Source organism: Mercenaria mercenaria, chromosome 18, assembly GCF_021730395.1.
Source record: "Mercenaria mercenaria strain notata chromosome 18, MADL_Memer_1, whole genome shotgun sequence".
Classification (NCBI taxonomy): Eukaryota; Metazoa; Mollusca; class Bivalvia; order Venerida; family Veneridae; genus Mercenaria; species Mercenaria mercenaria.
This window is the reverse complement of record NC_069378.1, coordinates 39,709,847-39,731,908: the sequence shown is the minus strand read 5'-3', so window position 1 is coordinate 39,731,908 and position 22,062 is coordinate 39,709,847. Positions and strand designations below refer to the sequence as shown.

The window sequence follows — 22,062 nt, the reverse complement described above, 5'->3', positions numbered from 1 at the left end:
CTCGGACGGAAAACCTTAGAATTAATGTTTTCTATATTGATTGGGAATAGACTTGATCAATTTAGGTCTGAGAAAATCACTCTTTCGGTGCTATGTATGGTAAATTGGGAATAATTCGGTGACATTTTCTGTGCAAAGTTGACGTAAATTAGGCTTATTATATGACAGCTGTGGAATTAAAATGGTTTCGGTCACTTCTTAGTTGGAGCTACAGACGACAAACATAGGGTCCACTTAACTTTTTGTTTTCAGTTGTAAAGTTTGCTTTTTTTTCTTCCTTATGAATTATATAAATGTGCCTTTATGTTTCTTAAATAAAATTCTGCATCAGAATTTATAAAAAAGACTGAATAGTGTTATAAAATATTGCTTAAATACCATTGACTACCTTCAAAAACAAATCACTGGAAGTTTTTACTATGACCACAACATAATTGTTTTCTTATTTTTCATGAATTCTCTTTCCATTCTTACTATTGTGCATTTTATTCGACCTGGCGGGGGCGGAGTTAATCTCTGATTTATGCAAATAATGGTAATCTCAAAAATCGAGAAATATGGGTAGAGCAAAATAATTGTTTAAATCCGTAACTTTTCGGTAACCAATGACTACAATTCAACGCTATATATAGTGCATTTTATTTGACCTTGCAGGGTGGAGTTAATCTCTGGCTTATGCAAATAACGGTAATCTCAAAAAGCGAGCAAAATAGGTAGAGCTACAGTGGTTACAGTGTAAGGTAGATGGCCAGTGAATAAGAAATCAGGTTGCAGAATAAACTACATATCCTGCACAATAATGCAATGGACTGTCTCGAAACCCCGCCCCGCCAGGTCAATTAAAATGCACTATACATTGGTTACAATGTAAGGTAGATGGCCATTGAATAAGAAACCGGGTTGCCGAATATCCTGCAAAATAATGCAGAGGACCGTTGCGATACCCCGCCCCGCCAGGTCGATTTCAATACACAATAAGATAATATGATTTTGTAGCCCTACTTTGTATTTGAGGCAGTGTGCTCAGAACCTTATTTCATTCAATTTGGCATGTTTTAATTATGTGGAAGATTGTATTCATTATAAGTATTGAATTAATGATTTATAGTTTATTTGAATTTCTTGTAAGGATTAATTTTTCAATTTGGCCTTTATATTAAACAAAAAAAGATGAGAAGTTTATGTTAACAAGTTTTACTGATGTTTCTACATACATTATATTAGACATAATTAACCTCCTTGGGCATGTCGGTAAAATACTGAAAGGGTTATTGTAATTAGGTAAATGTCCTCAGCTATATCCTCATTTATTACCTTCCTATAACTTGACTTACAATATGTCTCACTTTTTACAACATCTGCTAATGGAGTAGTTATACATGATAAATATTAATGATGCTGTGGAAAGTCAGAGAAATACCCTGCCTTTCCACAGTCTGTAGTAGTATGTTTACCAGTGGAAGTCAAAGGTCAAGGTCATGTTTATTAAAAAAGAAATATGGCTTATTATTGTCAAACTTCTTTGAGATGATGCCTGTAATCAGAAGATACATGTAGCCCCAGTTAGTTCAAACAGTATTTAGTGATAAGTCATGGTAATAAGTCACTTCCATACAGTCAAAAATAATGCAAAGGGTCTGAAAGAAAGCTTTATTGAAAACTTATATTTCATTGTACACCCTTTTAGATGTTAAAAGCCAAGGTCACAGTAGTATCTAGTCATTAACTTAAGAAGTTTTTGGCCTCAGAATGATAGTTGGCCGTGTTTAATAGATGAATTTTTTCTGGTGTCATTAATTCAACAGGTCAAGGTCACAGTACACTTTGAGTGAAGATCACCTTTGACAGTCCATTATGGGTGAGAAGGGCATAATCCCCATATTACTGACATGTCATCATGGGTGAAAAGATGATTGTGTTCTACTTAAAGGCCATCAGGGGTTAAAAGGGAGTAATTATGGGTGAAAAGGGAATAATCCCCATATGATTGTGTTGTACTGACAGACAATCATGGGTGAAAAGGGAAAAATCCCCCTAATATTGTGTTTAACTGACAGGCCATTATGGGTGAGAATGGCATAATCCTCATATGATTGTGATTTACTGACAGGTCATAATGGGTGATAAGGGCATAATCCCCATCTGATTGTGTTTTACTGAGAGGCAGTCATGGGTGAAAAGGGAATAATCTCCATCTTATTGTGTTTTACTGACAGGCCATCATGGGTGAAAAGGGAATACTCCCCATCTGATTGTGTTTTACTGACAGGCCATCATGGGTAAAAAGGGAATAATCTCCATCTGATCGCATTTTACTGACAGGCCATCATGGGTGAAAAGGGAATACTCCCCATCTGATTGCATTTTACTGACAGGCCATCATGGGTGAAAAGGGAATACTCCCCATCTGATTGCATTTTACTGACAGGCCATCATGGGTAAAAAGGGAATAATCTCCATCTGATCGCATTTTACTGACAGGCCATCATGAATGAAAAGGGAATAATCCCCATCTGATTGTGTTTTACTGACAGGCCATCATGGGTAAAAAAGGAATAATCTCCATCTGATTTCATTTTTACTGACAGGCCATCATGGGTGAAAATGGAATAATCCCCATCTGATTGTGTTTTACTGACAGGCCATCATGGGTGAAAAAGGTATAATCCCCATAGAACTGTGTTTTGGCAAAAAGCACATAATCCCCATATTATTGTTTTACTGACAGGAAGGGCATAATCCCAATGTAAATGTGTTTTTGAGGCACCTCATCATAGTTGATAAGGACATAATCCCCATATGATTGTGTTTTTCAAACAACCTTGTTATTACAATTGAAATTGTGAAGATTAATTGGTTGTTGTTGTTATAATGAAGTTTACCGTATTTTCCCGAATAAATGCCCCCGGGGGCGTTACATTTTCCAAAGAGGGGGCGTTCATTTGAGGTAAAAAAAATAAAAAATTAAAATTTTTACAAAACTTAAAAACATCGTTCAAACCAACTGTAAAGTGTTTCTGTGTTGTTTAATTCCCCCAAAACGTAATTATTTGGCATCCAATTTAATGCAGTGTGTCTTAAAATTATGCATTTAAATACGGTACCTCATGTATTCCGTGACACACTCGCGACATTACACATTACGTCATCATACCCAAACAGCTGTGTACTCCGATAATATTTTCCTTAGTACATGCGGGTAGCAATACACAATGTCAGTGGTTTGACACGCTGCTTATGTGCCGGCTTTTAAATTAAAAGTTATTAAAACTGCCGAAGAAAAGGTTAACACTTTGCCGCAAATTTGTTTAAAGTTGACAGGAAGCTTGTGCGCGGTTGGTGCAAAAACAAATCAAAAATGGATTTACCATTTAATTTTCTATTTGATGATTGGATACGTACCGTACTTAGTATAAACGTTTTGGATTTACGGTACATGTACCTGTTTAAAAGTGTGTTTAATTCTTAATACATTGGATACTTACTGTAAATTACTTATTATTTGGACTTATAAAAATGAGGTAGGTGATTTTTTTTCGTTCTTGTTGACTTTTTTTCCCCTCCAAAACGGGTGGGGGGCGTTAATTAGAGGGGGGGCCTTAATTCGGGAAAATGTCTAGATGAATTAGGATTATCTGAGTATTTTATAAATCAATCTGTAAATGACACTATTCACTTCAAATCTTTAGTGAAGTCAAGGTTGTATGATCAGTTTTTGCAGAATTGGAATAGCAATGTTTTTAACTCTTCTAAATGTTTGACATACAGATTATTTAAGACAAACCATTGTTTTGAAGAATACCTTGATTTACTTCCTAGTAGTTTAGCTTTTATTTTGTGCAAATTTCGAACTACTAATCACAAATTGCCAATTGAAAAAGGGCGATATATGGATATTGAACAAAATCAGAGACTCTGTCATTTGTGTAATTCCAATTCTCTAGGGGATGAGTTTCATTACTTATTTAAATGTAATTTTTTTAATGATGACAGAAAGAAATACATTGCAGCTTATTACAGAATTCACCCTAATGTTTACAAGTTTGAGGAACTCATGAACAATAATAATAGACCAAAACTTACTAAACTAGCTTTATTTTGCAAAATTATTTTGGCTGCTTTTCGATAGATTCATCCTCCATGTAAAATTTCTTTTGATTTAGATAATTTAGTAACTGTAATGTTAGGCAAAATATTTTCAAATCTGATACTTGTAACAATTAACTACATTATCTTATTATGTAAGAGCATACTGTTCATATGTTTATGTAACTGTTTCTTGACTGTTATATTTTGTTACTTGTGTTGTCATGATCACATGCATGTAATATGCCATGATCGAAAATAAATTGAATTGAAATTGGAAAATACGGTATTTTGCTTTGTTGTTTTAATATGAATATTTATATAAGATTAGATATTAACTATAGATCACATTATAGATGAATGTGAGTTATGCAGGTCATTCCATTTTACCAGTCTATCAGATTGGTGAAACAGAAACTGTCAATCAATACTGGGATTATATATTCCCTGGTGAATCAGTGAGCAGTGTAAATGTTATAAAAGCTTACCAAATATTTCCAGGAATCAGAGTTTAATATTTCTGACAATGGAACCAAAAGTGAGTATAAGATGACCCTAGAAATAAGGCAGAGATGGATGATGAGATTTGATGATTGTGTTCTGTAGAGCAGATGTTTGAAAAATTAAAATTAGACATATATCATTGCAATTTATCATTTTACTCAAAATAGACAGAAATTGTGAAATAGTAATGATTATCCCATTTATTGCTGTTGATTGATGAATTTAGATACTTTGAAACTCCTATTATATTGTGTTTGCCCTGTCCATCTGTCACACTTCATTTCCGATCAATAACTGGAGAACCATTTGACCTAGAAACTTCAAACTTCATAGGATGGCAGGGTTTGTGGAGTAGACAACCCCTAATGTTTTTAGGGTTACTCCATCAAAGGTCAAGGTCACAGAGGCATGAACATGGAAAACCATTTCCGATCAATAGCTTGAGAACCACTTGGCCCAGAATGTTGAAACTTCATAGGATAATTGGACATGCAGAGTAGATGACCCCTATTGATTTTAGGGTCATTCTGTTAAAGGTCAAGGTCACAGGGGCCTGGACATGGAAAACCATTTCCGATCAATAACTTGAGAACCACTTGACCTAGAATGTTGAAACTTAATAGGATGATTGGATATGCAGAGTAGATGGCCCCTAATGATTTTGGGATCACTCTATTAAAGGTCAAGGTCACAGGGGCCAGAACATGGAAATCCATTTCCGATCAGTAACTTGAGAACCATTTGACGTAGAACCTTCAAATATCATAGGGTGATAGCACATACACAGTAGATGTTTTGGAGTCACTCCACTATTGTTTTGGGGTCACTCCATCGAAAAGGAAGGTCACAGGAGCCCTCCGTCCATCATGCTTCATTTTGATCAATAACTGGAGAACAATTCGACCTAGAACCTTTAGACTTCATTGGGTGATATGGCTTTCAGAGTAGATGACCCCTATCATTTTTGGGATTACCAGAATAAAGGTCAAGGTCACGGGCTGAACATGGAAAACCGTTTCAGATCAATAACTTGAGAACCACTTGACCCAGAAGGTTACAACTTCATAGGATGATTGTACATGTAGAGTAGGTGACCCCTATTGATTTTGGGGTCACTTGATCAAAGAACAAGGTCACAGGGACCGGAACATGGAAAACACTTTCCAATTAATAACTTGAGAACCACTTGACCCAGAATGTTCAAACTTCATAGGATGATTGGACATGCAGAGTAGGTGACCCCTTTTGATTTTGGGGTCACTCGATCAAAGGTGAAGGTCACAGGGGCCAGAACATGGAAAACCATTTCCAATCCATAACCAATTGTCTTGTTAGTCATTTTTAGCTCATCTGATTTTTTGAAAAAAAATGATGAGTTATTGTCATCACTTGATCGGTGTCGGCGTCTGCGTCGGCGTTGCCTGGTTAAGTTTTATGTTTAGGTCAGCTTTTCTCCTAAACTATCAAAGGTATTGCTTTGAAACTTGCAACACTTGTTCACCATCAATAGCTGACCCTGTACAGCAAGAAACATAACTCCATCCTGCTTTTTTGCAAGAATTATGGCCCCTTTTGGACTTAGAAAATATCAGATTTCTTGGTTAAGTTTTATGTTTAGGTCAATTTTTCTCCTAAACTATCAAAGCTATTGCTTTGAAACCTGCAACACTTGTTCACCATCATAAGCTGATCCTGTACATCAAAAAACATAACTCCATCCTGCTTTTTTCAAGAATTATTGCCCCTTTTGGACTTAGAAATTCAGATTTCTTGGTTAAGTTTTATGTTTAGGTCAGCTTTTCTCATAAACTATCAAAGCTATTGCTTTAAAACTTGCAACACTTGTTCACCATCATAAGCTGGCCAGGTACAGCAAGAAACGTAACTCTGTCCTGCTTTTTGCAAGAATTATGGCCCCTTTTGGACTTAGAAAATATCAGATTTATTGGTTAAGTTTATGTTCAGCTTTTCTCCTAAACTAATCAAGCTATTGCTTTGAAACTTGCAACAGTTGTTCACCATGATAAGCTGACTCTGTACATCAAGAAACATAACTCCATCCTGCTTTTTGCAAGAATTATGGCCCTTTTTGGACTTAGAAAATCATGGGTAGAACGATTTTTCTAATATACAAAAAAAATCAGATGAGCATCAGCACCCGCAAGACGGTGCTCTTGTTAAAATTTTTTTATGATAAAAAGGCGCATTTATATGCCGTAATTTAAGGTCATGATCAAGTTCAGATTTACTAAAGCAGCATTTTTAGCTCACCTGTCACATAGTGACAAGGTGAGCTTTTGTGATCACGCAGCGTCCGTCGTCCGTCGTCCGTGCGTTAGTCCGTCCGTCCGTAAACTTTTGCTTGTGACCACTCTAGAGGTCACATTTTTCGTGGGATGTTTATGAAATTTGGTAAGAATGTTCACCTTGATGATATCTAGGTCAAGTTCGAAACTGGGTCACGTGCCATCAAAAACTAGGTCAGTAGGTCTAAAAATAGAAAAACCTTGTGACCTCTCTAGAGGCCATATATTTCATGAGATCTTCATGAAAATTGGTCAGAATGTTCACCTTGATGATATCTAGGTCAAGTTCGAAACTGGGTCAAGTGCCATCAAAAACTAGGTCAGTAGGTCTAAAAATAGAAAAACCTTGTGACCTCTCTAGAGGCCATATATTTCACAAGATCTTCATGAAAATTGGTCAGAACGTTCACCTTGATGATATCTAGGTCAAGTTCGAAACTGGGTTACGTGCCATCAGAAACTAGGTCAGTAGGTCAAATAATAGAAAAACCTTGTGACCTCTCTAAAGGCCATATTTTTCATGGGATCTGTATGAAAGTTGGTCTGAATGTTCATCTTGATAATATCTAGGTCAGGTTCGAAACTGGGTCACGTGCGGTCAAAAACTAGGTCAGTAGGTCTAAAAATAGAAAAACCTTGTGACCTCTCTAGAGGCCATATATTTCACAAGATCTTCATGAAAATTGGTCAGAATGTTCACCTTGATGATATCTAGGTCAAGTTCGAAAGTGGGTCACATATCTAAAAAAACTAGGTCAGTAGATCAAATAATAGAAAAACCTTGTGACCTCTCTAGAGGCCATATTTTTCATGGGATCTGTATGAAAGTTGGTCTGAATGTTCATCTTGATGATATCTAGGTCAAGTTCGAAAGTGGGGCACGTGCCATCAAAAACTAGGTCAGTAGGTCAAATAATAGGAAAACCTTGTGACCTCTCTAAAGGCCATATTTTTCATGGGATCTGTATGAAAATTGGTCTGAATGTTCATCTTGATGATATCTAGGTCAGGTTCGAAACTGGGTCACGTGCGGTCAAAAACTAGGTCAGTAGGTCTAAAAATAGAAAAACCTTGTGACCTCTCTAGAGGCCATATATTTCATGAGATCTTCATGAAAATTGGTCAGAATGTTCACCTTGATGATATCTAGGTCAAGTTCGAAAGTGGGTCACATATCTAAAAAAACTAGGTCAGTAGGTCAAATAATAGAAAAACCTTGTGACCTCTCTAGAGGCCATATTTTTCATGGGATCTGTATGAAAGTTATTCTGAATTTTCATCTTGATGATATCTAGGTCAAGTTCGAAACAGGGTCATGTGCGGTCAAAAACTAGGTCAGTAGGTCTAAAAATAGAAAAACATTGTGACCTCTCTAGAGGCCATACTTGTGAATGGATCTTCATAAAAATTGGTCAGAATGTTCATCTTGATGATATCTAGGTCAAGTTCGAAAGTGGGGCACGTGCCATCAAAAACTAGGTCAGTAGGTCAAATAATGAAAAAACGTTGTGACCTTTCTAGAGGCCATATTTTTCATGGAATCTGTATGAAAGTTGGTCTGAATGTTTATCTTGATGATATATAGGTCAAGTTTGAAACTGGGTCAACTGCGATCAAAAACTAGGTCAGTAGGTCTTGAAATAGAAAAACCTTGTGACCTCTCTAGAGGCCATACCCTTGAATGGATCTTCATGAAAATTGGTCAGAATGTTCACCTTGATGATATCTAGGTCAAGTTTGAAACTGGGTCACATGCCTTAAAAAACTAGGTCGGTAGGTCAAATAATAAAAAAACCTTGTGACCTCTCTAGAGGCCATACTTTTTCATGGGATCTGTATGAAAATTGGTCTGAATGTTCATCTTGATGATATCTAGGTCAGTTTTGAAACTGGGTCAACTGTGGTCAAAAACGAGGTATTTTTCAATGGATCTTCATGAAAATTGATCTGAATGTTCGAAACTGGGTCACGTGCGGTCAAAAACTAGGTCAGTAGGTAACGTGGGCCACGTGCTATCAAAAACTAGGTCAGTAGGTCAAATTATAGGAAAACCTTGTGACCTCTCTAAAGGCCATATTTTTCATGGGATCTGTATGAAAGTTGGTCTGAATGTTTATCTTGATGATATCTAGGTCATTTTCGAAACTGGGTCACGTGCGGTCAAAAACTAGGCCAGTAGGTATAAAAATAGAAAAACCTTGTGACCTCTCTAGAGGCCATTTTTTTCACGAGATCTTCATGAAAATTAGTGAGAATGTTCACCTTGATGATATCTAGGTAAAGTTCAAAACAGGGTCACGTACCTTCGAAAACTAGGTCAATAAGTCAAATAATAGAAAAACCTTGTGACCTCTCTAGAGACCATATTTTTCAATGGATCTTCATGAAAATTGGTCAGAATTTTTATCTTGAAAATATCTAGGTCAAGTTCAAAACTGGGTCACATGAGCTCAAAAACTAGGTCACTATGTCAAATAATAGAAAAAACGATGTCATACTCAAAACTGGGTCATGTGGGAAGAGGTGAGCGATTCAGGACCATCATGGTCCTCTTGTTTTCTGCTGTGATTGTTGAAAAGATGGTTCCAGTTTATAACTCTAATTAAGGTTGATGTACTGTTACCAGATGTAATGAATATCAAGCTTATTTGAAGAACTGTCTTTTGATTGTTCAGTTTAAACATGTTTATTTCGAAAATCACATCAAATCAAACTTTTACACATATATAACACAAATACGAAAGGGATCAGAACGAAAAAAAACTTATATAGTTCCTCTCCCTAAATAACAACAAAACATTTACATCTATGGGGGATTATCATTTCATTCAGTTAAAGAGTTAAGGATTTTTAATGATATTTTGACTGTCAGAATAAACATTAAAGTAAAAAGTGTAAAGGATATTAATTTTGATTATGGAATTAGATGATGAAAAGTAAGACAAACTTATCATTGTTTAATAAAAAATGTAAGGAAAAAAAAACTTTTTTCGTGGGATTTCCTCTATGCTTGTTAGATACTTGTTTAACTGTGATCAAACATGCAGTATTGAAAGGTTTTGAATGATCTTCCTAAGTAAAAATAGAAGACAGTAGTTGATATTAGCAAAGATGCATATAAACATTTAAAAAATGTATGTCTGATGGTGTCAGAAGAAAAAAAAGACTTGGCAAAAAAGAGAGAAGCTGCAGCCTGAGATTTCTGCTCATTCTAGCTTGTTAAACAGTACATCATCTCCACAGGCCCACTTTTTGATGGGGGTATTTCTTGTGATGATACAGATGTTTGGTCTGATCAATATTTCTCTCTGCTGGTGATGCACTGGATTACAGTAATTGATTGCAAACACTCCTGACATTAACATAGGTATTTTGTTCTACTAGGTTTTTCAATTTCAAACCTAGAATGGTGGCTGATAGGGGTATTGTACTCAAACTTGTCTTGTCCACCTAGTAATAGGTTTTAAATGGAACTTAACCTTTAGGGACCAAGGCTATATTTGTGTATTGAGATGGTAGGGTCAACTTCAGAGTCTTTGTGAATAGATAGAATTTTCAAATTTATTCATTAAGTGACAGTGTACAAAACTTTTCACGCTTTTCCAATTATTAATTATGTAATAGGAGCGGAAAAATGTGCAGCCCGATACAGGACTCGAACCTGCGACCTTCTGCTTGCAAGTCAGATGCTCTACCAACTGAGCTAATCGGACAATCGATATCATAGACTAATTATATACATTATATACACACTGCTACATTCCTCCCTCCTTTTTTTCAAAGACAAACTCAGATTCTTTTTGACTAACCCAGCCATTGCTTCACCCTAGCTCAAGGATTCCAAGGCTAGTCACCACACTCACGGCACCAATGTAATAGGAGCGGAAAAATGTGCAGCCCGATACAGGACTCGAACCTGCGACCTTCTGCTTGCAAGTCAGATGCTCTACCAACTGAGCTAATCGGACAATCGATATCATAGACTAATTATATACATTATATACACACTGCTACAGTTACATTTGCACATGTATATAAAAAACCTTTCTAACACAGTCAAACAAATATTATAATGTACATGACATTTGATATTTGGATATGCCACAATGGTACATCTTCACAAATCAAGGTATTGTCTTTTATAAATGACTACAATTATTAAGAGACCATTTTATTAAGAGACAACTCTTTTACATGTTTTTTATATGATCTTTTAATACAATGTCAGCAACACAGTCTTAATCATTGTGTCAGATGATCAGACTTGCAGTGCAAAGGTTCCATAAATCTATTTTACTTTTTCACAACATCAATCCCTTTTTGAACAGGTTTTTCGAACATGAAAACATGGTTATTAGATTGACAATAAGATTTTTTCTGACTGGCACCATTAAAAATAAAACATTGGTTAGGGTTGACCTACTGTCATAAAACTTGGTGTATTTCAAGCTTACATAAAAAATTAGCTTTGTCAGGAATGAGATACTGCATATTGAATTAGGTGTGTAGGACAAAAAGGTAAATGTTGGATTGTTTCTTTGGCTACACTGGTCAAGGCCTCTATAAAGTCAAGGTCACTGTTCCTAAAAATAGAAAATGTTTTAGATACCTTAGGTTTTCTTGGAATTTCCACGTCTCTTGTTTCGACTACCGTTTAATTATACTTCATTTCTACCTGTACAGTGATCAGTAATTCCCATAAAACTTAGTATGAGTTAATAGGACAAATTTGTCTAAAGTTATATGCCCTTAGAGTATTGTTAGCCTTGTAATATCAGGTGATGAATATAGCAGCATCATGTCCTTCTTGTTCCCAGTTCTGTTGTCTTACCACTGAATAGAAGTGCCCTTTTCTGTATCTTGTACTTAAATATATGACATTGAAATGGATGCAGAGGCCTGGTATTAAAATTTGACTACATGTACATATTTTTTGCATTAAAGATTTTTTTCAATATTACTAACAGACAGTTGGGTTTTTAGGATTCCATACATTCACTAGTTAAATAGTTGACCTGTGGAATGGCAACAATTAAGACTCATAATTTTTTCTGGCAGTTCATTCCCATTGAATGAGATTAAGTATTTTAAACTTCAGGAATTAAACTGTTCAGTGTCCATGACATTTCAAGTTGCCACAGACCTGCTCCATGTATAATGTTTCCAAACCTTCCCATTGAAATGAGTTTGTTTTAGCATGCTTCCAAAGAAAACTTGCAGAAATAAGTGGTTGATTATTGGCTATTGTAGCAAATGTGGTAACATAATTTTGGAGTATGGTTACTGCTTATTTTTTTTATCTATTTGTTATGGTAATAACCGCTTTAAATCAATACTGCTTTTCTCTGTAGAAACTACAAAGTTATATGCCTATTTGAATTATGACTTAATAAGCCATTATTGTTAAAAGGGGAAAATTGTTTACTGTCTGAAGATAATAGATCGTTAAGTTGGCTAAATATGCATTTGATAAAAAAATGTTTGTTAAGTTTAAGGTTTCCTAAGCCAAGTAGTTAAGGTTTCTGAGTTTGAATCTGTTGCCCTTCACGGCTAGAATTATTCCATTTGTGTTTTAATTTCAGTCTAGTTTTAGCTGAGTTACCAAAGGAACTGTCTGCAATATTACAAATTCTTTTTGAATGCTTGACTGCATTCAAACAGACATTGCAGCGTAATGAATTATACTTTGATATAGCAAAATATGAGTCAAGGAATACTTTCTTTATATATATATATATATATATATATATATATATATATATATATATATATATATATATCAACTGACTATAATGTGAAACCAAGCAAGTTGTTGATACTGGAGTAACAGGTTGGAGATCTTCTAGTTGCCTTCTGGAATGGTTTTACTTCTATCTGGGTGCCTTTTTCTGCCATAAAAATTGAAATGTCACCATCCAAGAAAAATTGAATTTATCGAAATGTTATGTTACAGTAAGACTATGAGTATATGAGACTCTTGATGATTAACATAGACACAAAGTCATATATGTTCACAGAATCACCCCCACTGTACAACATTTCACAAAACATGCTCATATTCTGAATTTATTACTAGACTCATCAACAGTATTTCTTTAATGGGTTTACTGATATCTTACATTGAAATGTTTGTATTTTTCAGGAAAAGAGAAGGGGTCTGTTAGCAGAATAAAAAAACTGAAAAGAAGAATCTCAGCCAGTTTTGGTCGACTGTGTAAGTAACTTGTTTAGGTTATTTATGTCAGTCTGCAGGCACATGTAGTAATTGCACTTTGGGGGCACATGTAATAATTGCACTTTGGGGGCACATGTAATAATTGCACTTCGGGGCACATGTAATAATTGCACTTTGGGGGCACAAATCTTCTTCTTGAAAACCACTGGACAGAATTACACCAAACTTCACAGGAATGATCCTTGGGTGGCCCCCTTTCAAAATTGTTCAAAGAATTGAATTCCATGGTGAACTCTGGTTGCCATGGCAACCGAAAGAAAAACTTTAAAAATCTTCTTCTCAAAAACCAGGAGCCCTAGAGCTTAGATATTTGATGTGAAGCATTGCCTAGTGGACCTCTACCAAATTTATTCAAATCATGACCCCGGGGTCAAAATTGACCCCGCCCCAGAGGTCACTTGATTTTACATAGGAAAATCTTCTTCTCAAAAAGCAGAAGCCCTAGAGCTTAGATATTTGACATGTAGCATTGCCTAGTGGACCTCTAGTAAAGTTATTCAAATCATGACCTCCAAGTCAAAATTGACCCCGCCCAAGGGGTCACTTGATTTTACATATGAAAATCTACAAAAAATTTCTAAAAATAAACCAGAAGACCTAGAGCTTAGATATTTGACATGTAGCATTGCCTAGTGGACCTCTACAAAATTTGTTTAAATCATGACCCCCAGGGTTAAAATTGACCCCGCCCCAGGGGTCACTTGATTTTACATAGGAAAATCTTCTTCTCAAAAAACAGAAGCCCTAGAGCTTAGATATTTGACATGTAGCATTGCCTAGTGGACCTCTACAAAAGTTGTTCAAATCATGACCTCCAGGTCAAAATTGACCCGCCCCAGGGGTCACTTGATTTTACATAGGAAAATCTTCTTCTCAAAAAGCAGAAGCCCTAGAGCTTAGATATTTGACATGTAGCATTGCCTAGTAGACCTCTACTAAAGTTGTTCAAATCATGACCTCCAGGTCAAAATTGACCCCGCCCCAGGGGTCACTTGATTTTACATATGAAAATCTTCAAAAATTTTCTAAAAATAAACCAGAAGGCCTAGAGCTTAGATATTGCCTAGTGGACCTCTACAAAATTTGTTTAAATCATGACCCCCAGGGTCAAAATTGACCCCGCCCCAGGGGTCACTTGATTTTACATAGAAAATCTTAACAAATCTTCTTCTCAAAAACCAGAAGCCCTAGAGCTTAGATATATGGTGCGAAGCATTGCCTAGTGGACCTCTACCATGTTTGTTCAAAGCATGACCCGCCCCAGGGGTTACTTGATTTTACATAGGAAAATCTTCTTCTCAAAAAGCAGAAGCCCTAGAGCTTAGATATTTGACATGTAGCATTGCCTAGTGGACCTCTAGTAAAGTTATTCAAATCATGACCTCCAAGTCAAAATTGACCCCGCCCAATGGGTCACTTGATTTTACATATGAAAATCTACAAAAAATTTCTAAAAATAAACCAGAAGACCTAGAGCTTAGATATTTGACATGTAGCATTGCCTAGTGGACCTCTACAAAATTTGTTTAAATCATGACCCCCAGGGTCAAAATTGACCCCGCCCCAGGGGTCACTTGATTTTACATAGGAAAATCTTCTTCTCAAAAAACAGAAGCCCTAGAGCTTAGATATTTGACATGTAGCATTGCCTAGTGGACCTCTACAAAAGTTGTTCAAATCATGACCTCCAGGTCAAAATTGACCCGCCCCAGGGGTCACTTGATTTTACATAGGAAAATCTTCTTCTCAAAAAGCAGAAGCCCTAGAGCTTAGATATTTGACATGTAGCATTGCCTAGTAGACCTCTACTAAAGTTGTTCAAATCATGACCTCCAGGTCAAAATTGACCCCGCCCCAGGGGTCACTTGATTTTACATATGAAAATCTTCAAAAATTTTCTAAAAATAAACCAGAAGGCCTAGAGCTTAGATATTGCCTAGTGGACCTCTACAAAATTTGTTTAAATCATGACCCCCAGGGTCAAAATTGACCCCGCCCCAGGGGTCACTTGATTTTACATAGAAAATCTTAACAAATCTTCTTCTCAAAAACCAGAAGCCCTAGAGCTTAGATATATGGTGCGAAGCATTGCCTAGTGGACCTCTACCATGTTTGTTCAAAGCATGACCCGCCCCAGGGGTTACTTGATTTTACATAGGAAAATCTTCTTCTCAAAAGCAGAAGCCCTAGAGCTTAGATATTTGACATGTAGCATTGCCTAGTGGACCTCTAGTAAAGTTATTCAAATCATGACCTCCAAGTCAAAATTGACCCCGCCCAAGGGGTCACTTGATTTTACATATGAAAATCTACAAAAAATTTCTAAAAATAAACCAGAAGACCTAGAGCTTAGATATTTGACATGTAGCATTGCCTAGTGGACCTCTACAAAATTTGTTTAAATCATGACCCCCAGGGTCAAAATTGACCCCGCCCCAGGGGTCACTTGATTTTACATAGGAAAATCTTCTTCTCAAAAAACAGAAGCCCTAGAGCTTAGATATTTGACATGTAGCATTGCCTAGTGGACCTCTACAAAAGTTGTTCAAATCATGACCTCCAGGTCAAAATTGACCCGCCCCAGGGGTCACTTGATTTTACATGGGAAAATCTTCTTCTCAAAAAGCAGAAGCCCTAGAGCTTAGATATTTGACATGTAGCATTGCCTAGTAGACCTCTACTAAAGTTGTTCAAATCATGACCTCCAGGTCAAAATTGACCCCGCCCCAGGGGTCACTTGATTTTACATATGAAAATCTTCAAAAATTTTCTAAAAATAAACCAGAAGGCCTAGAGCTTAGATATTGCCTAGTGGACCTCTACAAAATTTGTTTAAATCATGACCCCCAGGGTCAAAATTGACCCCGCCCCAGGGGTCACTTGATTTTACATAGAAAATCTTAACAAATCTTCTTCTCAAAAACCAGAAGCCCTAGAGCTTAGATATATGGTGCGAAGCATTGCCTAGTGGACCTCTACCATGTTTGTTCAAAGCATGACCCGCCCCAGGGGTTACTTGATTTTACATAGGAAAATCTTCAAAAAATTTCTAAAAATAAACCAGAAGGCCTAGAGCTTAGATATTTCACATGTAGCATTGCCTAATGGACCTCTACTAAAGTTGTTCAAATCATGACCCCAGGGTCAAAATTGACCCCGCCCTAGGGGTCACTTGATTTTACATATGAAAATCTTCAAAAAATTTCTAAAAATAAACCAGAAGGCCTAGAGCTTAGATATTTCACGTGTAGCATGGCCTAGTGGACCTCTACAACATCTGTTCAAATCATGACCCCCGGGGTCAAAATTGACCCCGCCCCTTCAAAAAATTTCTAAAAATAAACCAGAAGGCCTAGATCTTAGATATTTGACATGTAGCATTGCCTAGTAGACTTCTACAAAATTTGTTCAAATCATGACCCCCGGGTTCAAATTGGCTCCGCCCCATGGGGTTACTTGATTATACATAGAAAAATCTTCAAAATTTTCTAAAAAAAAACCCCAGAAGGCCTAGAGCTTAGATATTTGACATCTAGCATTGCCTAGTGGACCTCTACAAAATTTGTTTAGATCTTGACCCCCCCCCAGGGTCAGATTGACCCAGCCCCAGGGTTACTTGATTGTCAGGGGTCACGCTGTCAATCGCCACTTGAGCCATTTGCGACAAAAAATTAAATGTGGCTCCGAAATTTTCTAATTGGCGAAAATGGCCCGAAGCTATGTCTGTCTGCAAAACTACAAGTATTGCCAGTTTTACGAACCAAAAGGTGTGAAAAATCGATAGTCTGTGTAGACACAACATCCGTTATTGAAAGGGAGGGAGCCAATTTGCAATTTTTTTATTTGATCAGACAGTTAATTGGCGATAATTAGATTATTGAATAACAAACTGGATAATTATAATAATCATTTTGTGCACTTGATACGATTTTATGAGCAGTCGGCCGTTAGACAAATTTTCTATGATTGCCGAGGGTTAGTTTGGGCAAAAACAAATAAAAATGCTTTAGACAAGCACATATTGTAAGTATTGAATAGCTATGATGATAGAAAAGCAATAAAACATAGGTATTTTATCAAATATTTAATTCTAACTTACGTTTTCCGAATTTGTCACCCGTTTTTGCGACCGTGATTTTCGGATATTTCTGTCATTTCTGACGAGATTTTTTAGTGCAATCTTAATAAAAAGCCAATAAAAAGTCTACATTTAAGAAAAATATGACAACTGTTGCAAAAGGAGCTCTTATTTTGAAGTATTTTTCGAGAATAAAACATGCGAAAGCATCGAACCCCACCCACTTATAGGTAATGTACAAAATAAGACACTGTTTTTTTTAAACAATTTTTTTTTCTTTTTTTGACATCTTTATTTTAAATGTGATTTTCAAATTTTTTTTATTAAATAGCAGATGTTTATAAAAATGATAATTTTAGAAATTAACACAAATTGATTTTCTAAATAGCTTTTTAAAGGGTTACTATCCTTAAAAACCCTTTAAAAAGCTATTTGTAATAACTACATTAATTTCTTGAGTAGTAGGAGTACTTTGGTACATATAATGTAGTCCTACAAGAACGTCAGTGCTATGCGCTTCGCCGTTGATGGCCTCATAATTTTATCTTCGGAAAAAGTAGTGGCTCAGAGAAAAAAATTCCCAGTGTGACCCCTGATTGTGCATAGGGAAATCTTCATAAATTTGCTAAAAATAAACCAGAAGGCCTAGATCTTAAAGCTTTAGCTAAGAAATTTGTTCAAGCAAGCAACTCTACTCAGGTGAGCGATATAGGGCCATCATGGCCCTCTTGTTTGCATGTTGGTGCACGTGCCAAGACAAAATATAATGTTTCGTTATGGCGCATTGACGTGAGAGCGGCTAAAAAGATACCCCTGCGAAATGAAACATAACTGTTCATGAACAGTGCATGCGTATTTCATGAACAGAGTTCATGAACACTTCATGAATTGTTCGTGAAGATAAAATGGCACAAATTCTTGAATTATTCTTAAATACCATGTTCATGAACAGTGCATGAAAAGTGAAAGATGACTTCAAGAACTAATGTACATGAACAGTTCATGAACTAGTCACTTCATGAATGGTTTTTGATATTTTGTTGAACATGAATAGTTCATGAACTTCTTGCTATATTTTTTATTGTGCCATTTTATCTTAACGAACTAGCAGTGAACTGTTCATGAACATGATCCTTCATTAGTGTATGAACTACCTGTCATGAGTAGTGCATGAAAGATTCAAGAAAATAACATCATGATTGTTCCTTTAATCTTTTATCATGGACAATTCAAGAACTCTGAGTGATTCTTTAGTAGTACATGAACTGTTCATGAACACTTTTTCAGGACAGTTCATGTCCAAAAATTCATGAACACAAATCAAGAACTGTTGAATGTTAGTTCATGAACAGTTCTTTAATGGTTTGAAGTGTTCATGATTTCAAGAACTGCATTTTGCAGGGGTTCACACATTATGTCATAAAAGTAGGTTGGTCCATTTATACCCCCCCGCCCCACCTCCCCACGCACCCCCATCCCTGAGATTAGTTGACAGTTGACACGTATGAGTTGTTAAGGACATAGTCTTGCTGTCACATTACTGAGACCTAAAAAACACATTTTGACAGGTTGGTTCTGTGAAAAGTGGTTGTATTACATAATAGTTGACCAGTCCAATTTTCGGATCTTATGACCATTGAAATTATGTAGAAAATTAATCAGTTCTTTTAAAAACTGTTTCCCTTATTTTTGAACTGTTCGTTTTGTGGAACTTTTCTGTATCTTTAGAATTACAAAGGAGGATTACCTGTAATCAGCAGTTGAGCCCAATCGTTTTGGGGGTCAGTGAATCAGATAACAAAGTCACCCATTTGTATGTGTTAGGTACTGTATGTCTTCATACTCAAACAACATCTTTGCTGAAACCATTTGTATGAAGTAGATGAAACTTTGTCTGGATGTTCCATAGGTGGTCCTGTTACAAAGTTGTTACACTTGTTGCACGTATGGGTTTTCAAAGAAAATCTTATGACCATTGAAATTATGTAGAAAATTAATCAGTTCTTTTAAAAACTGTTTCTCTTATTTTTGAACTGTTCGTTTTGTGGAACTTTTCTGTATCTTTAGAATTACAAAGGAGGATTGCCTGTAATCAGCAGTTGAGCCCAATCGTTTTGGGGGTCAGTGAATCAGATAACAAAGTCACCCATTTGTATGTGTTAGGTACTGTATGTCTTCATACTCAAACAACATCTTTGCTGAAACCATTTGTATGAAGTAGATGAAACTTGGTCTGGATGTTCCATAGGTGGTCCTGTTACAAAGTTGTTACACTTGTTGCACGTATGGGTTTTCAAAGAAAATAAGTTGATACTAATAAACTTTGATAATGTGGCAGTTGAGTGCAATAAGTCCAGGGGTGTTCAAAGATAATCCGTCATAAAATTGTCTTGGGGCTATATTGCAAGGTAAATATTAGTTACCTATACCGGAAAATAAACTGTGTTGATTGTATTGAAATCAACTGCTACATTATCAAAGAGCCCGCCCGCTTAGCTCAGTAGGTAAGAGCGTTGGTCTACGGATCTCGGGGTCGCGAGTTCGATTTTCGGGCGGGGCGTATGTTCTCTGTGACTATTTGATAAACGACATTGTGTCTGAAATCATTAGTCCTCCACCTCTGATTCATGTGGGGAAGTTGGCAGTTACTTGCGGAGAACAGGTTTGTACTGGTACAGAATCCAGGAACACTGGTTAGGTTAACTGCCCGCCGTTACATGACTGAAATACTGTTGAAAAACGGCGTTAAACCCAAAACAAACAAACAAAACATTATCAAAGTTTATTAATATCATGTTTAAAGTGTTAGATTATTTATAATTGGACTAATTTCTTAGTTAAATGAAGTGATAGCTTTTCACAAAGCTCTTTTTCAAGGTAATATTACAGATTGTGTTTTACATTTTGCTGTGTTTGTAATTAGTTTTGCATGGCTGACATAGTAAATATAAAATGTTTCCTGAAATTTCATTTCATTTGCAAAATAATTGTCTTGACTGTTAAATAAAAAGATAAATTATGTTTGTAAATTTTCTAGGAAACTTTGTGTACATTTTCCCAGACAGATTATTTCAACAACAATAGCAAAATTTCAGCAGCAGCAGTAAAAATAATTGCAAATACTTCAGCAGCAGTAAAAACAACAATAGCAGATGCTTCAGCAGCAGTAGCAACAACAGAACAATAGCAACACCTCAGCAGCAGTAACAACAATAGCCACTGCTTCAGCAGCAGTACCAACAACAGCAAAAGCAACACCAGAGAAGTAACAAACAATAGCAAATGCTTCAGCAGCAGTAGCAACAGCAACAATAGCAACACCTCAGCAGCAGTAACAACATCAGTAGCGACAGCAGTAGCAGTAGCAACAACAACAACAGTAGCAACACCTCAGCAGCAGTAACAACATCAGCAGCAAATTCTTCAGCAGCAGTAGCAACAACAACAATAGTAGCAACACCTCAGCAGCAGTAACAACATCAGTAGTAAATACTTAAGCAGCAGTAGCAACAACAAGAACAATAGCAACACCTCAGCAGGAATAACAACAACAGTAGCAACAGCTTCAGCAGGAGTAACAACAGTAGCAACAGCTTCAGCAGGAGTAACAACAACAGTAGCAACAGCTTCAGCAGGAGTAACAACAACAGTAGCAACAGCTTCAGCAGCAGTAACAACAACAGTAGCAAAAGCTTCAGCAGCAGCAACAACAACTGTAGCAACAGCTTCAGCAGGAGAAATAACAACAGTAGCAAAAGCTTCAGCAGCAGCAACAACAACTGTAGCAACAGCTTAAAAAGATAAATTATGTAGAAACTGGTCTTCCAGACAGATTATTTAACAACATAGCAACAGTTCAGCAGCAGAGAAATAACAACAGTAGCAAATAGCTTCAGCAGCAGTAACAACAACAATAGCAATGCTTCAGCAGCAGAGAAATACAACATAGCAAAGCTTCAGCAGCAGTAACAACAATAGCAACTGCTTCAGCAGAGTAAAACAACAGCTAGCAACACTCAGAGAGCAGAACAAACATAGCAAAAGCTTCAGCAGCAGTAGCAACAACATAGCAAACTTCAGCAGGAGTAACAACATCAGTAGCAAGAGCTAGCAGTAGCAACACAACAACAGTAGCAACACTCTCAGCAGAGTAACAACATCAGTAGCATAATTGCTTCAGCAGCAGTAGCACAACAACATGTAGCAACAGCTCAGCAGCAGTATAACAACAGTAGTAACATCTTAAGCAGGAGTGCAACAAAGAACATAGCATAAGCTCAGCAGGATAAAACAACAGTAGCAACAGCTTCAGCAGGAGTAATAACAACAGTAGCAACAGCTTCAGCAGCAGCAGCAACAACAGTAGCAAAAGCTTCAGCAGCAGTAACAACAACAGTAGCAAAAGCTTCAGCAGGAGTAACAACAACAGTAGCAAAAGCTTCAGCAGCAGCAACAACAACAGTAGCAACAGCTTCAGCAGGAGTAACAAATAGCAGTAAAACGTTCAGCAGAAGTTAATAACAACAGTAGCAACAGCTTCAGCAGGAGTAACAACAACAGTAGCATAAGCTTCAGCGAAGTAATAACAGTAGCAACAGCTTCAGCAGGAGTAACAACAACAGTAGCAACAGCTTCAGCAGGAGTAACAACAACAGTAGCAACAGCTTCAGCAGGAGTAACAACAACAGTAGCAACAGCTTCAGCAGGAGTAACAACAACAGTAGCAAAAGCTTCAGCAGCAGTAACAACAACAGTAGCAACAGCTTCAGCAGGAGTAACAACAACAGTAGCAAAGCTTCAGCAGCAGAAACAACAACAGTAGCAACAGCTTCAGCAGGAGTAAACAACAGTAG

The 22,062-nt window shown here is 36.7% G+C and overlaps 1 protein-coding gene across 1 annotated transcript in view; it reads left to right on the top strand.

Moving 5' to 3' along the window:
• Positions 1-22,062, top strand: part of LOC128550701 (cyclin-dependent kinase 14-like) — a 103,914-nt gene that overhangs the window by 16,609 nt on the left and 65,243 nt on the right. Inside the window, exon 2 of the mRNA XM_053530269.1 lies at positions 13,039-13,110. Within this exon, the coding sequence (XP_053386244.1) occupies positions 13,039-13,110 (72 nt within the window). The remainder of the gene's footprint in view (positions 1-13,038; positions 13,111-22,062) is intronic.